Source organism: Pleuronectes platessa, chromosome 11 (genome assembly GCF_947347685.1).
Source record: "Pleuronectes platessa chromosome 11, fPlePla1.1, whole genome shotgun sequence".
NCBI classification, from domain to species: Eukaryota; Metazoa; Chordata; class Actinopteri; order Pleuronectiformes; family Pleuronectidae; genus Pleuronectes; species Pleuronectes platessa.
In genome coordinates, this window is record NC_070636.1 from 23,961,142 (window position 1) to 23,981,110 (window position 19,969).

A 19,969-nucleotide genomic window follows, 5' to 3' on the forward strand; every position below is an offset into this window, starting at 1 on the left:
ATAATTTTTTTTTTGTAACAAAACCCAAACTTTATCAAACAGAAACACTGTTTCCACTCGAAAAACAATTACATTTTTTACTACTGCTGTTCTTTTGTTTGCTACATCACATAATTTGATTGTTTTATTTTGTTTTATTTAAGATCACACCAAACTTATAGAAGTCATGACTTTCATCTTTTATTTATGTAAGAATTGACACTCGTAAAATGAAATGTTGCTATGACTGCCTCATGCCATCACCAGTTTGAGCGAGCACTGCGATTTCTTTGTTGGGATGAAGTTTCTAAGGAGTACTCTCTTGTAGTCTTTTATTCCAGGATTTGGCCAAGCTATACGGTAAAACCACTATATCACAATCAGGAACAGTGCAGATACAGCTATGATGTCGGAGCGCGGTCCTCTCAATGGAGGCTGCCATGTTCCTTGTAGTAGCCCATACTGGACAAACTAAACAACTTTTGAGTTGTTATGACAACTGAAGGCTAGCACAGGTTCTCTTTCATGTTTGGAAGGAGACAAATATTTAGCTGCAACATGCAACTTCACCACTAGATGTCACTAAATTATACACACTCTACCTTTAACTCAGGCCTGATGCTATTATATGATAATTAGGTGGATCGAAGTGATTGAGAGAGACCATAGTATTCATTTGTCAGAGAGAGCAGGAAACTCTCCCTGGACCCTGTGAGCCGTGGTGTCTCCAGCCTGCTACAGCTTCAGTTTGAGTTGTTGGCACCAATCAGAACCTTAGGCCTAACATCCACCACAGTCCTTCCCTGCCGTTCCTCACCTGTGAGAAAGACTGTCTCAAGTGTTCAAGTTCTATCCAAATAACAGATTTTAAAGTGCCTTTAATCAGTGAATGGGGTCAATATTTGTCTTGAGAAGAGAAACTATGAGCAGCAGAGTGGTGAGCACTAGTAGAAATGATTACAAGGAAATTAATTAATCAAGACAACTGGTATGCTAGATGCCTGAAATCAATTTTTTGTATTATATCGCATAATGCATCTAGTTGTATAAGGGTTACAAGCGGAACCAATACTCTCTCTCATAGGGGATGAGGGATGGCTGAGATAGGATAGCAGAATTGATAATTTATCAGGAGAATGATCGCCTACTGACACTAAGATGTTAAAAGTCTTTTCTTTTTCCAGCATGGCTGCGATGGGCTGCCATACATGGGGAATGGCATGTTTTACGCGTTGCCATGTAAAGCCATTTTGGCCTCATCTAGTACTCCTCATGTGCGTCATATTTTTATTGGTTGACTATGGACATTTTCTTAATAATTTCTACTGTTACTTTATTTCCATTGACAGAAAGTAATGTCATAAATTGTATATCTCTAGTTAACACCAATGAAAAAGAGATTAGTAACATCTGGAACAATGTTCATGTTTGCATAGATTGATGAGGCTTTCCGTACATTCCCTGTTAGATACTTACATCTATAACAAATCAGACAATAATTATGAATGAAATGTGGATTATGACAACTTCTTATTTGTATAAACTTGGCAGAAATATGGCATCTTGTCAATGGGGGAATGGTGTTTTCCAGGTTAAGACTATTCTGTAGCTAATGTTTTATATATACGTTTATTAGACAAAATGCAACATGACATCTAGGACACACTGCTAAACTTGTGTCCGTCAGTTTCTTTGGTGTATGTGAAAAGTTCTCGTCTGCAGTCATTTAATGGACCAATGCTGGTGTATGATTCTGTTCTCCCTTAGTATCTGTGTTGTCTGCAGGTGCCACATTTCTATTACTACATTTAAGAAGCATGAGAAAAATACCTGAAGAAGAATTCACCTGGTTGATTTAGCAGGGTATGATGATGCTAGTTAACTAGAAGATGTAAAAAGAGTAGTATTGTTTTAGGGGTTCACTCCATCATTCTTTCTAAATACTAACTACAGGAAATGCTTCGCAACTTCAAATTGATGTAGAAAGCAAATGTTGGTAAAGGCATATTATTTGATGATGGCACATTTATGACTATAACTATTTAACTGCTGGTTTAAGCACTTATCGTAGAGCAATGAACAAAGGTATCCTGCCCTGTCTAAGAGATTTTCGTCCTTAACTACATATCACATGAATGTTTTTTTATTCAGCAGAGACAATAATTATATTTCCTTCAATTAAATCATCAATATTTCCAACATTAGCTGCATGACTAACAGCAGCCCCTGGTGACCTCTTGCGACAAACGACAAATTGTAAACTAACTCAAAACCTACAAATCATTCTTCAACTGAGATTGATTCCACTGTCCACTCTACTGTGTCATACAGTTGATTTGTTCTGAATTGAATTTAGAGTCAGTCAGGCAACAGTGGTAAACAGCTGTGAAACATTGTGGTGTTATAATTGGTGAAAAGAATCTTGAAGGAAATGATAATAATCTGTTAAAAGATTTGACCTGATCATCTCCACCAATAATCCAGAGTAAAGTATTACATTTCAAACTCCAGGACAACTTTCTGAACATCTGCCTCTGTAAAGTAAAGGATGTTGTATAAAATGTAAGCTTGAAGTCTATCATAGTTAAATGCTCCTTTTGTTATTGACTCTATGCTAATCACAGCTGCAATTCAGACATTGTATTGAACATGTATACAGCAATTTCAAGGTATGCTGGATAAACATCAGTATGTATCTATCTCTTTTGTTTCAGATAGTTGCATGATGGCATTATTGTAAGCCTTTTACATGCAACACAACCATAAAAATGGAAATTCAAGTAATTTATGAGACCTATAATCTAAAGGACATCTCAATTTCTCAATCCTTCCCAAAAAGGAAATGAACAATTTAGAGCTTGATGTTCTCAATTTTAACACAGCATTTAGCATCTCCCTCTAAAGTGTATCAATGCTAATTCTATAAGTTTTTTTATAACTTTATTCAGTATAAAATGTGGCTACTGGTAAAAACAGCCATCGCCGTTCATTTACACTCACTGTTTGAACGATTTGACTAATTCCTTCCATGAATTCACCTCTGATCAGAAACTGGCCCAGTTTGACCTCCATCATTTTAACACTATGAGCTGCTGCCAAGAAAAATAGAGCCCTGTGAACAATTAAGTTGTTCAAATATATAAAGATATGTCCCCTGGTTTTGTTCCATTGACCAATAGTGTCACAGAACTCCCCAAAACTCACTTTTGATCATTATAACTCCTGGACTCCATAATAAAATCAGGTAGTAGATCTTTAAGAGTGGGCACAACAACCCTCCATTCCTTATTGCAGCTCCAAAGTTCAATGCACCTCATCTCTCCTGCCTCTCAACTATGTCACTAGCACAGTTGCAAAGAGTAAACACTTGGGGTGTTTTATAAACCTTTGATGGCAATATCTCCTCTGTTTAAAATGGAGTTTTACTTCTGCAAACATTTGTCGGCTATAGAGCTGCCATGAGTGGGTTAATGAATCAGAATCCGTAAAAGTGACAGACTATGCTGGCGTGTTGTTCTTTTTTAAATAAAAAACATGATCGCTACAGAAGTCATTAGCATTTAAGCTAAGCAAATCACAGTTTTGAGCTAACCTTAAAGATCAAGATCCATTATATTATATTATGAACCACTGCTATTGAAAAATGTACTTAGAGCTCGGTTGTAATGGTGCAGTCACAAACACCAGTACAGCACAAAGTGAAGCTCAGTGTGCTGTGACTCGTACAGACACAGAACATGAGGCTGGGAAACTATGCATTGCCCCATCTAGGTTGGTAGAGACTCAACGCCACAAGGGAAGGACATGAAGAATCTCAGGGTTTATGATTGTGCCGGACTGCCATGCGATTAGCCTGAAGATGAAGGCCACAGTTAATTGAATAATCTGTGTTGCAGTAGTTGCTTATTGCTATGCATTCTGGGTAATGACTGAGAAGAATGAGACTGGTGCCACAAGTAGCCCAAAGTATTGTTTGCTTTGCAGGGTGTCTGGGTCTCAATGTTACAGACAGAGTGAGGGTCTCAGATATCTGAAAGAAGGACAGTGTTACTATCTGTCCTCTACATTCAAGGGAGGAAGTTCAATTGTTTAACTGCATTTTGAACGCATCTACCTGTGAATTTTTCTTAGCACGGTTGACTCAGATTATGCTGGAGGGATTGAATGTGGGAACAATGGATGTTTAAGCTATCTCTCCAATTGGCTGCCACAGTGGGAAAGTGGCAGGGAATATATTGATCTATGGATTTTTACGATGGAAAGTAGGAGATGTAATCGCAAATAAGATGTTTTTCCTCAAGTCTCGAAGGTATATTTAAAGATTAAGAAAACCACCTTGATGCACAAATTTTTGCAGTCACAACAGAGCCCTAAATTACATGAGTTAACAATATGTCAATTAGTATTATAGATATTTCTACAACTACTACATTTGGGATTCTATAACATTTCATGGATGTAAGGTCAGAGGGTCATTTTAATCATTACGGATTATGGACTGGGGACAATGAATATCCATTCTGTTCTTAATGGCATATGATCCATTAGTGGCTGAATTTTGTTGTGCTGCCATACCTCACTGCTGGCAGGTGAAAAAAAAAGGTGCAGATTTTAATTTAGTTGACCTTTTTATCATAATTTTCATGTGAACATTTCTATTTCCGTGAAATGTTTGCAGATGTTAAACTTCAGTTGTCCTTCTGACTAATACTGGTTTTATAGATACAGATAACCTATCCAATAAACCAGATTGAAAAGGCCAAAAGCGGTGGGGAAGAATACTCGTGAGTAGGTATCAATCTTGGAAACGTGTACGTGCATCCTGTTTTCACGCCAGGCGCCTGAGCGGCAGTCGTCGAAGCAGCAGAAGAAGCTGGTGCAGTCTTTTCCGTCCAAACACTCGGAATCAAAATCATCCTCGTCAAGATATGGCACAATGTTGTTCATCTGCAGCAGGGACGTTCCCGGTCGGATATTCACCATGCTGGACGCTCTCTGCTGTGGAGGTGTTACACACTCATTGGGTTCAAAAGGGAATGACATCAATAAAAGAAAGAAGAGAAGTGTGGGGTACCTGTGTGTTAAGGCTGGCTTTAGACTTCTTGGTCTGTCTGTTGCTGGTGAAGTAGTGCAGGGTGCCATACTCCATGAGGGCAGCGAAGGTGAAGATGAAGCAAACAGAGACGAACAGGTCCATGGCAGTGACATAGGAAACCTTGGGCAGGGACTTTCTGGAGATGGTGCTGAGAGTCGTCATGGTGAGCACTGTGGTGATACCTAAATTGATTATCACAAAGACATGGTATATTTGAACACAGTTGTATGCAAATGGTTGGCCACCCCTGGCACACTCACATACTTAAATTATTTTTGAAGTGAAAAAGTAAATGCAACCAATGAAGCAACATTGAACAGACATTGAATGTCTTTTCAAGTGAAATGCACGGTCACTGGTATTTATATTGTAGATCAAAGCCATCGAAAAGCTCAGAGATTAGGTTGAAGTCTATGAGAATGCCTTTGACTGGCTCATCTCCTATCTTTCTGATGGGAGTTTTTCATGGTCAGTCGGGCCCTATAGGGACTGCTGGTCTCACCTGTGGTGTGCTCCAGGGTTCCATACTTGGTCCATTACTATTTATGATACCTGATATGGCTGAAAATATGTCTAATTTAGATTGTCTGACTGCCATTAAGGACTGGATGGCTAACATTTTCCACAACTAAATGCAGATACAACTGAGGTCCTCATTATTGCTTCAGACATCATAGCTTCCTAAATTCCTGACTCTCCCTTCTGTTCAGACTAATCTCAATAATATGTCAATGCTCTTGGACCATCAGCCCCTGAAAACGTTAATCGTCTGAACAGTTACGTATAGTTCCTACAGACTAAAGAAGTTAAAGTTGAGCTCTCTGGCTACATTCACCAAAGGTGCGTTAGGAGGAAAGGGAGGAGAATCTAAGTGTGGGGCTGGACATTGTTTAGGGTTATGTGGCAGCCAGCACCACAGGAAACATTCATGGATAGAAAGAAGAATGAATTCAATACAATGTCATATCTTGCCTTTAGGTGCTTTTATGAATATTATAGCTCTGATCAATTCAGCTTGTTATTATGACTGTGTGGTGGGGATTTGAATACAACCAACCTATCACATCACATTCTCATTCAAACAGCTCAGCCCTTTAAAAATAAGAACAGCAGGGAAAACAACAAATACATACATCTCTACTGCAGATTTCAACCTTTTTTCTTTTAAACTGTCAAAGATTACTATGTTATATAAGTTTACTTTGACTCAGTTAAACTCTTTATAACTTAGAGAATATATCAAACCTAGAGACGTGCGGGCTGGGACGGCATCCTTATTGATCCAGAAGGAAACCCAGGACAAGACTACAATCATGCTGCAGGGGATGTAGGTCTGGATGGTGAAGTAGCCCATTCTTCGACTCAGGTCAAAGAAGATGGTCAGGACTACATATTCCCCTGGAAATTGAACAGTAAGGTTAATCTAGATATCAAAGAATTTCCAAAATCCCACGTAAATAAGTGAGTGTTCAGACAGTAGTTTTCAGTTAAGGTGAGAACACACTGAAAACCCAGTGAGGATGTATTTGAGATGCATTCGCTGAGATCACATTGGGAAGTGTCCATATTCTTTTAATAGTGTGAAATGACGTACATGTATATTTGCATATAGAGCGCGTGGGGGTGGGGGGGATGCAATCATAAGTGGAGGCACATGTAGATGCATTTTAATGTCAGATGTGAAAAGATGAGCTTTTAGTGCCAGTTGATAATAACAAATCTGATCAGGGCCAACATGTGTTCGTGGATGGAGTTTTAATACAACCCTTTTACATTTGTTTTGAGCCAATTGTCATTTATTGTTAAGGTGTTGTGATGTAACAGGAGGTGGCTACATAATTAAAAATACTCTGATAAAATTTCCAGAAAGGCTTCTGGCCAGAAAGGCAATGCTGTGTTTAAGAGTTAAATGTAATTGTCCATAGCAGTTAGCTGGACCTTTCTAACTTTGACTATAAAATCTGGTGACCTTGATAATTTTAATTTAGAAGGAAAAAGGTTTAGGCTTTGGCTTTCATTTCCCTGTGGTATCCCACAACACATGACCTTTGACTCTTTTGACTCATTTACATAGGAAGGTGATGAACTAAGTATTTGTTTGTCGTATATATCTGCAGGCCTTTGGTGTTACCGCTGGATGTGTTCCTATTTTGTGTCCCCTTTTCTTATCTCTTCTCTAGCTCCACCCAGATCAGTTACCAATGAGGTGCACCTGGCCAGTGGATTGAGGTTCTTTAAAAACTCCTGTGTCAGGATCAGAAGAGAAAATTCCAGTGTGGGGACTGCTGGTCCTGCTGGGCCTCAACCTGGGATCTTAACATTGTGTGTGTTGTCGTGTGGTGTTAATAAACCTTATGGTTTGTGCTGTTTTAAAGGCTTTTTGTTGTTGTTTCATGTCAGTGGTGGTCAGTGATCTAACATGTTGTTCCCCCCATAGGGCCACATAATCGTGGGGCCTCACAATTGGTTTGTTATAGAGTAAATCAAAGAAGCTGTGAATAGTGCTGAATTTCTGCTTATTCTACGATAAGGCTGCAAGACTAATTCCTTTTATTAAATATGAAACAGAACAGTTACTTTCTTCATGTTCACCTTATTGAGATATAATTGAATTTCTTCCTTTTTTAAGTGTACCAATACATTCGACCATATGTGTGTGACCTGGCTGAACTATAAGAGATCTCACCTGATTGGGTGTGTGCCACATCAGAGCTGTTCCTCAACCCAACAAAGGCAAACTGATAGAGTCTCCAGTACCGCTGGTCGGCCACCTCTACCGCTCGCCTCTGCCAACGGTACATGATCTCATTCTTAGGATAACCATCTGCGGAACCCCCAAACCCAACACAGTCACATAATAGATGAGTTAGCAGCCTTACTAACGCCTATGATATGTAACAGGAAGCTCACATCGGTCATTCAGAGCACTGCACATCACGGGTGAACAATGCACCAAGGCAAAGCAAAGGGAGCATTCAAGATGGAGCTGACCTTCCCAATCTCATGAAATTTCTACAAATGAGCAAGATGTCTTCAAATGCAAATAACCGTCCGTGTACTAACGCATGTGGTATGTTAAAGCTTTGACAGGCACTCCTGCAATAGTGTTTAGCAGGTTTGCTCAGGTAACACAGTGTAATCGCTCTACCTGAAAAGGGAAATTCCTTTTTTCTTTATTTAATTAATCATTTTTGATTATATTATTATATAAATTATTACATGTTTAGTTATGTTTAGTTTGCTTTTTTCAGATTCAGTATTTTATTTGAAATGAGCTTATATCGCTTCCACAATCGATGGAAAATCTAAATCTAAATTGAGATTGAAATAATTTGTGAGTCTTCAAACCTAAACTATATTATTTAAGTGCCTTCCAAAATTAAATGGATGAATAGGCAACATTCTTTAATCATTGTGTCCACAAATGTGTCTTTGTTAATGATTCTTCTGCATTCTATAATTACATAAACTGGCTCTGTTCACAAGCATTTTAAAATAACTTTGATATATACCTGTATATCTTATAATTAATAATAATATAATTAATATAAGTGTGCAATGCATCCTAAATCATTTAATTAACCTGGAACACACCAAGGAGTAAACTCAGTGAAATCTCTTCTACTCTACATTCTCGGCAGACGAGGCATGGGAAGTGAATTGCTTCCTGCCACCAGAAAAAAACAAGATGGCTCCGTTCTTTGCCACTAGAAACTATGTACATGTTTAGCTGTATAGAGTGGTGAAGTGAAGTCTGATCACAAGTTGTCACTCTGGCATCATAATAAACTCCACTTGTGAACGGATCACCCTGGACATACATTAATGGGAGGTATGAACAAAGCCATAGTTACAGTTACCACTTGTGCTCATTTTAAGATATTTGGTTTGACTTTACTGGTCCTGACATTTGCTCTCAACTCCATGGAATGGTCTTTGCATTTCTCACTGGTATGTGTCATGAGAGGCTAAAGCACAATGCAGGAGACAAATGAAGAATGACACAGACAGCATGAATCAGATTGGGAGAGGGTGCATAATGCATTAAGTCTGTCAGAGCCAATGGGACTGGGTGACCTCCTCTATGCTCATGGAGCTGATGATTGATTGATACAGGCTTGGAGAGGGCAGCCTCAAGCAGATGGGTCGTTTTGCAAAGAGAAGAAACGAGGGCTTAGGCTCTATGCTAGCCCACACGGAAGCCCCTCTCTCTGGGCAAGCTGAGGTCGAGATGACTGGTTCGAAAATGGAAGGGGATAATGTTTGACCACCTACAGCTTGAAAACTCCAGGGGGCATGAGTGCTCATCCATTGGAAAGTTATGCAGCTTAAGGTAACACTCCGCATTAATAGTCAACCTGACAAAAAAAGAATTGTGACAGAGAAAAAAGCAAGACTCAGCATTGTTTGATTCCCTCCCAAGTGGGACTGCACATAGCAAAGGAACTTTGTTCACTGTGTAAATATTCAAACAAATGTAGAAATAAATATGACAATTAGATTGTGCAATGTTTAAACTGGTGTGACCTAAAATAGAACTAAATGACAAAAAACACAGATGCACACACTAAAGCTGCACAGACGACAAAGATATTTCAAGAGCTGACACATCAACATTAAATACATTTGAAACCTGGCTGCAGAAGAGTCCTACCTTAGTGTGTACATGACCCTCCCATTGCTCCACAGCCTCAAGAGGCGGTTAGGAGTGGTGATCCAGTGGGCGTCGGATTTGCGTGAATTCCGGAAGAATGTGTCGGGAATCCAGATTTTGCCTACCATGTTACTGTTTAGCATGAGCAGCTTCATCGAGCTGTTGAACTTCAGTCGGCTGTCGTACCATGTCTGGGCAAAGAAGATGTCAATGGTGTATTCCTGCAACAGAGTTAAGGAATCCATGCAGATACAGTCAGCTAGACATATACATTTTATAATAAAATTACAATAGCTTTATAATACAAGAAGATATTTAAATTGTTACCTAAGAAATCCCTCCAGCCCGTAGAGAATCTCTAATAGAGACGCTAGAGCCAACCAATGGATGGACTCACATGAAATCATCCCCTGAGGATCAATTCTAATCTCTACAGTGAGACTCTGACGTCTCATATAGCACAATTATTGGGTCAAAATATGAAGATTGACTTGAGGGGCTAAAACAAATCTTTTCTACAAACATTTGTGATTACCATACAGACAATGAAATCAGCCCTTTACTGAATCCATTACTCTAGTGACACTAGGTTTGACAATGTTTTAGTTGAGTATTTAATGGCACATTTTAAAATGCAACAAATTGAAGCACACAATCTAAATTCTTAACTCAGAGGCACTTCAATAATGGTAAATGCAACCAGGTGCAATGGAATATGAGTTAGCTGATATGACTGATGTTAGCGAATCATGCTTTTAAAATATCCACTGAAAAACGTTTTTGTTTGTGAAAAATGTGAAAAAAAGTTTTCTATATTTTTTTTACCAATCTAGTTTTGGTTGTTATGTCATCATAATGCACCCAATTCTGGTTAAATGGCATCAACTGGAAAAAAGTGCCACGAGCTGTCAAACTCGCCAAACCAGCTCCTCATATTCATATAATGTAGTGTATAGAAATTTTATAATATTTAAGGGACATTTCAGTGGAAATTGATTTTCAGTTTTCCTCAGTAGCTCAAGGTGGCACATTATTGGAGAAAATATGTGGAATTCTAAATAGTTGTGTCATGTGTTAAGGATCATTAAATCAACTGTCACACATGAGTATTGGATATAGTGCCTTCAATTATTGTACAGACATTCAAGGTCCCCAGAGGATGAATCCTAATGAATAAAATGATTTAACAGGACGTCAGTGGAGGCAGTCTCACCATGTTGATGGGGTCCACTGGTCCGATGCTGTTGATATACACGGCTGTTTCAATCACTGTTGGCCTCACTGAAATTCACAGAAGGAAGACATCAACGTACACAGAACATAGTTTTTAATTGACGTTATTATCATATATCACAAGGTGAACGATAGCATAGAACAGCATATTACATGTCAAAATGTATGTGTATAGCCCAGAATCACAAAGCACACACTTTCCTCGAGGCCAACAGATTCCTGTTATATTATTTTTATATTATCATTAAGGAATTTAACAAATTATATAATGAAGCCTGGAAAACAGACCAATCAGCAAGCTTGTCGTTATTTGTTTTACATCCATCCTTAAAGGGGTCGAGCTAATCACAATTACTTATGAAAAATGGGGTGGGTTTGATACAATGACTGACAGATGAGCACCCAATGGGAGTGTCGTTAAGCATTTTCTTCAACAACCAGTGCTGGGTGCCACTGATGTGGAGAGGTCTGATAAGTCCACCATAGAAACAGTATTTTGATTAGTTGTGGGTCTGCCCTGCGACTGCTGATAACACCCCTTATAAACTGAAAATGAACTGATGGCTCTCTTATTTGTAAATGCAAACTGGTCTAGAGATGCCAGACTTCAAATATTTTGTGAAGAAAACCTTGAATCTCTATCTTAGCAAAAGAAACCTATGTAGCTGTGAAATAAAGAATAAATTGACTTACCTCCGATGTCAGGGCGCAGTTTGTTGTCGTAGCCCAGCAGCAGTTTATTTAAGATCAAAGTCACATCGCTCTCATAGACCTTTGGTGATAAGACCCAGGTCTTATTTATGGGCACATCTTCATAGTCCTCGTCTTCCTGTTTTATGGGCGAAAGCGCTGCACTGTGGAGTAGGAAAAAAACATGGTAAAAATTTGAAAAAGTCCCATCCCACTTCAGAACTGAGATTTCTGTCATTTCTCATTCATCATGGGGTCTGTTCCACGAAGCAGGTCTAACAAGCTCTGAAGTCTTAGTCTATGGACCCCAAGATTGGAAACTCCAAGTTTAATTTCCAGAACAGCTGACCAGAGTTAAATCTATCAACTTATTTAAACTCAGTGAAGCCAGAAGGATTAACATCTGGCTTTTTTAATGTGTGCTCAAGTGCTGAAATCCTGTTTATTAGAACATATGATTAGATATATCTGTTCAGCTGTAACCTGATGGGGACAAAGTGCTGCTGGCACTGAGAGATGAACATATAACATAAGTTTATAGATCCATGACCGAAACTCATCGTATATTTCAAACTGTCTATTTTAAAATGTCTATTTAACATTAAAAAATTTACTCAAGGGCATTCAATGAATAAATGCACTGTGATATTGAACACAAATGTCCAAGTGAGAGCTTGTGTGAACACAGCAGGAGATCGTCCACAGAACCCCAAAATGTACAAAAATACAAACTACAACAACACAACAAGACTACAGACTGAATATCTTAGGATATAAATGCGATGCCATACACGTAAAAGACACCAAGAAAGAGGTAAAGAGAGCTTTTGGTCATGAAGGCCGACGCCAATGTTTGAGCTGTGAAAAAAAACATGTGATCTCCGCGGCAGAATTATTGTAACTTCCTGCCTCTGCATGCTGCACCACCTGAAACTATATAATTGTCATTGTGTCTTTAAGTCTGTATGTAGTAAGCTGTGATTTTACAATTTTGGATGTCATTAAATCCTGCACAGTGAACTGTTAAAGAGATCTCAGGTGCTGGGACTGAAAACCCAGGGTTCCCCTCATTTCAGGGTACACAAACTCAGTTTACTTAGCACCAATTTCTGGTACAGGGCCCTGGGGAATTTGCAGTGTGTAATAATGCACTTAATTCTATTTAGAATTTGTATAATGAAGCCCTTGAGGTGTTTCAGCTGTTCAGCAGTCTTCACTCAAAAGGTCTCAGAGACTTCTGATGAATCAAATGAGCTTTAGTTTAATCCCTGCAGCTGTCTGCACCGTCTGTTTTCCTCCAAGTTAAGTGTGTATGTAACCACAGTGATTGTGCACTAGGCTCTGAGCACTTCTAAAAGGTCTCTGATACTGCCTGGGTGCAGCCTCTGTAGACAGACCGAAAGTGCTGCCGCTCTCCTGATGTGTGATTGACAGACAGGTGGTGAACTCTTGACTTCTGAAAAGTACTCGAGCCTAAATGCAACTTAATTTACATGTGGACTTGTCTCTATCTCTACTTCTACCTGCCGCATATATAAAAGCGATATATGTATATTTAAAACAATGTAACTGTCACTAGTCATATACCGAAATGTGTCCTTTACTTTGGCATGGTTTCTAAACGATAAATGTTTGCTGCAATGTGAGGTTTCAGGTATGATCCCTGTATTTCCTTGAATAAAGGTACAACTCTATATGCAAGTACATTATGAAACTCTGCATCTTCCTATTTTCCAATAACACTAAACATCTTGATCAAACAAAACCAAAGTTTTTTACAAAAGCTTGTTAAACCAGCAGAAACACTGCAGTGCTTTTACTTTAAAAGAGGTACGGGAAGTGTTGCAAATATTTATGTTTGTGACATATTCAACAGATAGTCATTAAAACTGTTATGAAAGATCATTTTGATTATCTGTTCAGCTGTGAACTGCACAGTACCTTGAGAAAACTGGCGAGACCTTGTTTCAAAAGATGGAAAATTGACTTTATTTAGTGGAATATATTGTTTTTGAATGACTGTATCTAATCCACTCCAGCAGGGATTGATAGAATTTTTGAATATATTGTCTTTTATCTGGTTGAAACAACACCATTTCTACATATGGGTGCTCTTCCCCTTCCCCAAACTAATTTTGAAGATGTATATTATATGGCATAGATTTTTTGCTTAAATTAATGGAATATTATATATATTTTGGAATGTCTGCATCCTATCTTGCATTAATTATTTTAAATTGTCAATGTTTGTTTTGGAAACTATGCATGTGCACACACAATGCAGGCTGCATCCAAGCTTTTCCTCTAAGGACTTAGTGAAGTTTTTTTATCTTGATATTTTAAAGCAAACAGTGCTCAACAGAATGTATTTTGGTATTTGCCTAGTTTTGATTATGTCAATTTATTAATGAAAATGAAAATGAATGCGGACTTAACATTGTAACTAACTCTTAATATCCTGTTTGAAGGCAATACATTCTAATGAAGTTACTTATATGAAATACCTTTTTACTCAAGTACTTTTTTATGAGTACTTTTACTTCACCTTGAGTCATTATAATTATGAATTAATAATTCTTTAACCTGAGTACTGTTTCTGTTTACTCCACCCCCCCACTGTTCAGAATCATGTACGAGTGTGTGTTTCCCACTGTCCTCCCATGCTGGGTCTTTGCCAGGCAGTTACACATGGCTGAACTCTCAGTCTGTTCCAAGCTGCTCTTCTCTCTTGATGAACACGGACCTGATTCTGTGAAGAGACCTGGCGACTTGGCGTGATATAAAGATGTGACCTCAACCATGTCACAGTAACCCAGCACACTGTTATTCAACACTCATCTGAATCTGTGTCTATTTGGGAAATGGATAAATTGAAAAATAAAAAGCCTTGTCGCTGCTGGGGAGTGGACATGACGGCTAGAACCTACAACTTGCAGCTTATCTGTGAAATCGGCAGTAGCACCCCGATGGCGCATACCCACTGGAAATGCAGACAATGGGTAGCTCAGCTGGGATTCGACCTCTCCGTGTTCACCACATCCCACAGATACAATCACTTGCTCAGTCTGCTCCATTTAATCCAACTCTCTAATTCTAGAACTCTCCCGCCCACTGGTACCGTCACTTTCTTTTATCATATCAGGTTCAATCAATTGGTCTCATCTCTTTGTTTTATGAATCCTCTTTGTGTCAGAAAAATGCTTGTTATGTTCATTTTCTTCAAACTGAGCCCATTTCTTCATTTTCTGATTGTCACTTTTGAAGAGAATAACTAAAGAACAACTTCATAAACCATAGAAGCATAGATGGCCCTCCCTGCCAAGACTCTCAATTGATAGATTTAGCCAGTTACAAGAACCTGAATAAGAAACAGTTTAAAGACAAGTAACACATTAGAGTCGCTGCCTGTTTGTATCTGTGACCCTTGAATGTTTCAATACAGTTTGATTTGAATCAAGTTTATTCTGATACCTGCTACCTTTAAAAAATGGCTCCCTGCGTGCACTCTGAGGTCAAACACTGACAAAAGCTTTTGCCTCTTCCTCCAGACTTTGCTTTTATATGTTAACAAACTAATTCTAGGTAATTTCAAGAGTAGTGTTACAAACTCTTCTGTGTGATAAAGTTCAGATTTAAGCAGGTAATGTGTTTACTACCTGCTACTGTCATAGCACCACAGAGTTGAAAAATTTGTAAAATAATTCACATCTCGAAACAACACAATCATTGCAGTTTGTTAAAACATATTGATTATTTGTGGAACATATTGATACACATTTTCATTTTATTTCTTGCCAGCATTTCATGTTATTATGTCCTCCACTCTTATGACCTGAAAGGGGGAAAGACAGCAAATCCTCAATGATACACCACGAGAAATTCAGACTGGACCTTACAGCCCATCAACACCAGCGTCTGCCCTGATTGAAACCTCTCCTGACATATTTGTAGGTGTCTTCTACCTATATGGAACTGCTTTTTCATCCAGAGAAGGTTTGTTGCTGTTTGCCTGTTTCAAACTTCATCAAAACCCCCCCCACTTGCTAGTGGTAAATACTTTTCTCACATCAGCTCCTCCGAAAGTCTGCAATAAGTGCGGAGGCTCTGAGTCAGACATTTGCGTTTGCACATACAGCCCCTCCAGAGAATGTCCGGACGATCTCGGCAAATTTGAATCATTTTGTTTGTTGCTAATAATCCTCCTTAGCATAAGAAAACTGTGCAGGCAATTTCAAAAGGTACAGTAGGTGAAAACTGAAGCAGATCGTGGCTCTATAAACCATGGAGGGTGTTTACTGAAGTCAGTTCAGGTACAAATGGTAATGTTGACCTTCAGAAATGAATTTCTGCCGGATCTGGAGACATTCATGTGGAAAACAATTGTATTCCTAGTTATGAGTTTCTTTACTCTGTCATTACAGCCAGTAGTTTTTACATGGGAGCGATGAGAGGAAGTGAAGCTCATTATAACACCCTGGGTCACAGCCTCCAGCACGGGGCCGCTTGAGCTCAGCTGAAGCTTAAAGTCACACATCTGAATGTTCTTGTTTCGATGCCGAAGGTTGATTCAACTGGAACACTGGAGACTTTTTGCCATGACTCACTGACTCCACTGCGGTTCAGTCAGTTCACCACACAGCAGTGTGCTAATCAATGAGATGTGCCTGCAGTGGATGATGTTTTTCATATTCTATTAGAAGGTAAACATTTAAAGTGTGTGTGTGTGTGTACCTTAAGCTGTGCATACAAGGTGATTTGAGCCTGTTTTTGAGTCGATTTCTAAGACAGGTGACCCATCTTAGATTTGGATAAAATGTATTTGTTGTGCGTTGCTTGTGGTGCAGTGGAGGGGGGGTGCAAGGAGCGATCTGAGGGTTGGACAGTAATAATAATTTCTGCCCAGTCTTCTCAGTCTCACACTGATAAATCATAGTCACAAGTCGATTCCCCAAATTTAGCAACTTTTCCCTCACTGTGTCAACAGCAACGATTTATGGCTGGAAGCAACTGCAAAGCAGGAAAGAACAAAAGGGAGAGAAAGGGGTTCTAACAGTACATTAATCAGAGTTTAGCTAGTGAGAAATTTACAGTGTAGTAGCTTTAAATGTATGTGCCAGACCAACATGCCCCTGTCATCCAAGCCACAATGGGTCCATAAGCTGACAGCTCTTTTTGTGGGACATTTCAGCAACTGGAATGACACAATCCAATGTGTATGTGTATATTTAGTCGGGGGGGTTGGTAAAGAAATAAGAGAACACAGAATTTAACGGGACTCAGGTTGGTATTTTATTCTCACAGGGCACTTTATTAGGAACACCTGCACCTACACTATGCAATTGCACAATGATCCAATCACGTGGCAGCAGTTAAATGCATAAAACCATACAAACACAGGTAAGGAGCTTCAGTTGATGTTCACATCAAACATTAGAAAAAATTGATCTCAGTGACGTATCATGATTGAGGCTTGGTTGACTTTTTCGGAAACTGCTGATCTCCTTGGATTTTTACCAGAGTTTTACTCAGAATGGACAGAAAAGACATAAAAACCTCCAGCAAGAGGAATTCCTTGTTGACGAGAGAGGTCTGAAGAAAATGGCCAGATTAGTTTCAGCTGTCAGAAAGGCGTCTGTAACTCAGAAAACAACTGTTTACACCTGTGGTGAGTAAAAAAGTATGGAAATGCACGAGTAGCTGCCATCATTTGTATGCTACAGGAAGTGTTGTTGCTGACCAAGTGCATCCCATAATGCAGAGATGGACATCCACATCTTCTCATGGCTGCTTTCGATTACTTGATTCATATGACTGTTTGCATGGTGCTCTACTTCCTGCTGGAGTCTAAGCAGCAAAGTTGTTTACAATAAATGAAGTGTCATTCTAAGCGACTCAGTCTCAATATGTCTAAAACCTAGGCAGAGAAGTGCAAATAACGGGCGCTGTTCTGTAGTGAAATGGTTTAGTAGAGATATGTCCATTAGGAATTAGAGAGGTTGCACATTGAGTGAGGTGTTTATTTGATTTTGATATTAAGGTTAATATAAGCAAGAAAGGGAATAGTTACATTTTGTATATACTGGATATTCAAATCAATTTAATTTGTATAGCGCCAAATTATATGTATTATAGATTATCTCAAGGCACTTTCCATAGTTAGGTTGTACAATTATAGAAAACCCAATAGTTCCCACATGAGCACACTTTGGTGACTACAAGACTCAATGTCGGCGGCCATCTGCCTCTGCCGGATATCATTTTAGAGAACAGGGGGACATGTAGGGGTCAAACCTGCAAGTAGAACCATGCTGGATTTTCAACTATTCATCCTTGTTTGGCATAAAATGAAAAGCTTTAGTCAGTTATGGAGTTAGTCCAACAGTATACCAGGGAGACTGAAACACACACGTCTTGTGTGGACCTCACACATTAAAGCTCAGGGTTGATTTTGAACAACCTCACTGCTACATCTGTTTTGCAGCCAAATCCAATACAATTAGAGTAAACAGTGACCTTGTCGTCAAACATTGAAAACAACAGAAACAAACATAAAATGTCCGCTCGTGTCATCCAAGTGTCCGTAAGCCCTGACATTCAAATTCGACTCGAAACAAGGTCATTTACACTGTGTGTTAACACGTCCTCTGTGATCCTCCTCTGGAAAACTTTGCACATAAATTGACCTGCACAGTGAAGCTGGACAGTGAACCGACAGGAAGCAGAGCATGTTTTATCGGAGGGGGGATCAGTTTTTTGTAAATCAGAATACATCTGCACACTAAAGAGAAGATATTAACATGCATTCAAATTATATATATTAGGATGTATTATTGCAAGACCACAAGGGATTTAACGTCAGGACCACATGCATGGTGGGGGTGTGGCCACTCCTGCCCTGGCAGCTGACCCTGGGTTTCTGGGTCCCCGGGTCATTGGGTTCCTGGGTCCAGTCTGATGGCTCAGTACCACCCTTACCCATTTTTCGGCCGGGAAAATCGCAGCGTCAGACTTTACTTATGTCTGCATAATGCCATCGCCTACGTTATATTTATTGTTTCATACCTGATTGCGTCAACCCATTTAACTGGCCACACTGACACAAATACCAGTCCGGCCCAACAGGTAACGTTCCTGTATTCCTGTCCAAATCTTTGCTTAGCAGGGATATTCTACCCTTTTTTTTTTTATACTTTTCCCCCAAATTTCAGCTGTGCTTCTTTGTCTAGGCATAACTGTACTTTTTGTCCTAAATGAGAAATTAAAAAAGGTATTTATAGAACAAAATTGGGACCTGTTTTTCGGTTTGAAACAAAAAAACAATAGTCGTGACTTGTGTTTTTATGCTTTGGTTTTTTGGTTCTGAGTGCAAAAGTATATATTTTTTTCGTCTTATAGTTACACATGAGGGATTATCAGATGATACCCAGACCCAGTTGTCACATGCAGGGCAGTGGGTCGGTCCTCTCCAGGACACACTTCACACCTGTGTGACCAAGTGACAAGGTTCCCTCAGGGCTCTGGTTCCAAACAGAAGAAACATCCATCATCACCCACTTGACACGAGAACAGAAACGTGCTAAGGGGCGATGCAGGTGTAACACCAACACACACTCAATAGATCAACGGCTATCACACAGATTAGAAAGACATGTTGATCAAGGACGTTTCATTTGACTGATCATTTCTCCATGAAGCACAGGAACCTCAGATGTTTTCCCTCCCAGGCCCCCGGACCTCCGAGCTGTGATCACAGGTACAACACAAAACGCTGGAACAATGACACAACAGCACCGCATTAACGTCTGCAGCCATTCACCGTGACAAACCTCCCTAATGCTAGACACATGTATCATCCCCGATCACACCCACCGATCACACACACTCACCAGAGCCCGAGCAGGGCGAAGAGCAGCCAGGGGTTCATGGCTTTGTCCTCCAAAGTCCTGACAAAGAGCCGCTTCATCCTCCTCCTCCTCCTCCTCCTCCTCCACGGCGGATGAACGAGCCTGTCGGTGTCCGCGGGAGCTGTGGGGAAAGCGGGTGTTCGTGTCGTCGGGTCGCGTCTGGATGCAGCCGATGCGGGTTAAATGAAGGGACGAGGGGATGTGAGCGATGCGTCCATGGTGTATGTGTGTGTGTGTGTATGTGCGTTTGTGTGTTTGAGAGAGAGAGAGAGGAGGGGGGGACGTGGCAGAGTGCGCGAGGATGGAGAGCTGACTCTCCTCCAGTCCATCTGCAGTGCCGCTAACTGGTTGCGCTCACACTGCCGCCGCTAGAAGAAACTCCAATCTGTCTTTCGTCTTTAATGAAGACTGATG

General features: G+C 39.8%; 1 protein-coding gene across 1 annotated transcript; it reads right to left on the reverse strand.

The window, feature by feature from the left end:
* Positions 1 to 4,695: 4,695 nt before the first annotated feature.
* On the reverse strand, positions 4,696 to 19,614 carry gabrg1 (gamma-aminobutyric acid type A receptor subunit gamma1). The gene is made up of 9 exons (XM_053434580.1): positions 19,538 to 19,614; positions 11,655 to 11,815; positions 10,942 to 11,009; positions 9,729 to 9,949; positions 9,350 to 9,432; positions 7,761 to 7,898; positions 6,320 to 6,472; positions 5,054 to 5,256; positions 4,696 to 4,977 (listed from the first exon to the last, which is right to left on the reverse strand). Exons 1-9 carry the CDS (start codon positions 19,612 to 19,614, stop codon positions 4,696 to 4,698), a joined length of 1,386 nt encoding a protein of 461 aa, XP_053290555.1.
* Positions 19,615 to 19,969: the final 355 nt, after the last annotated feature.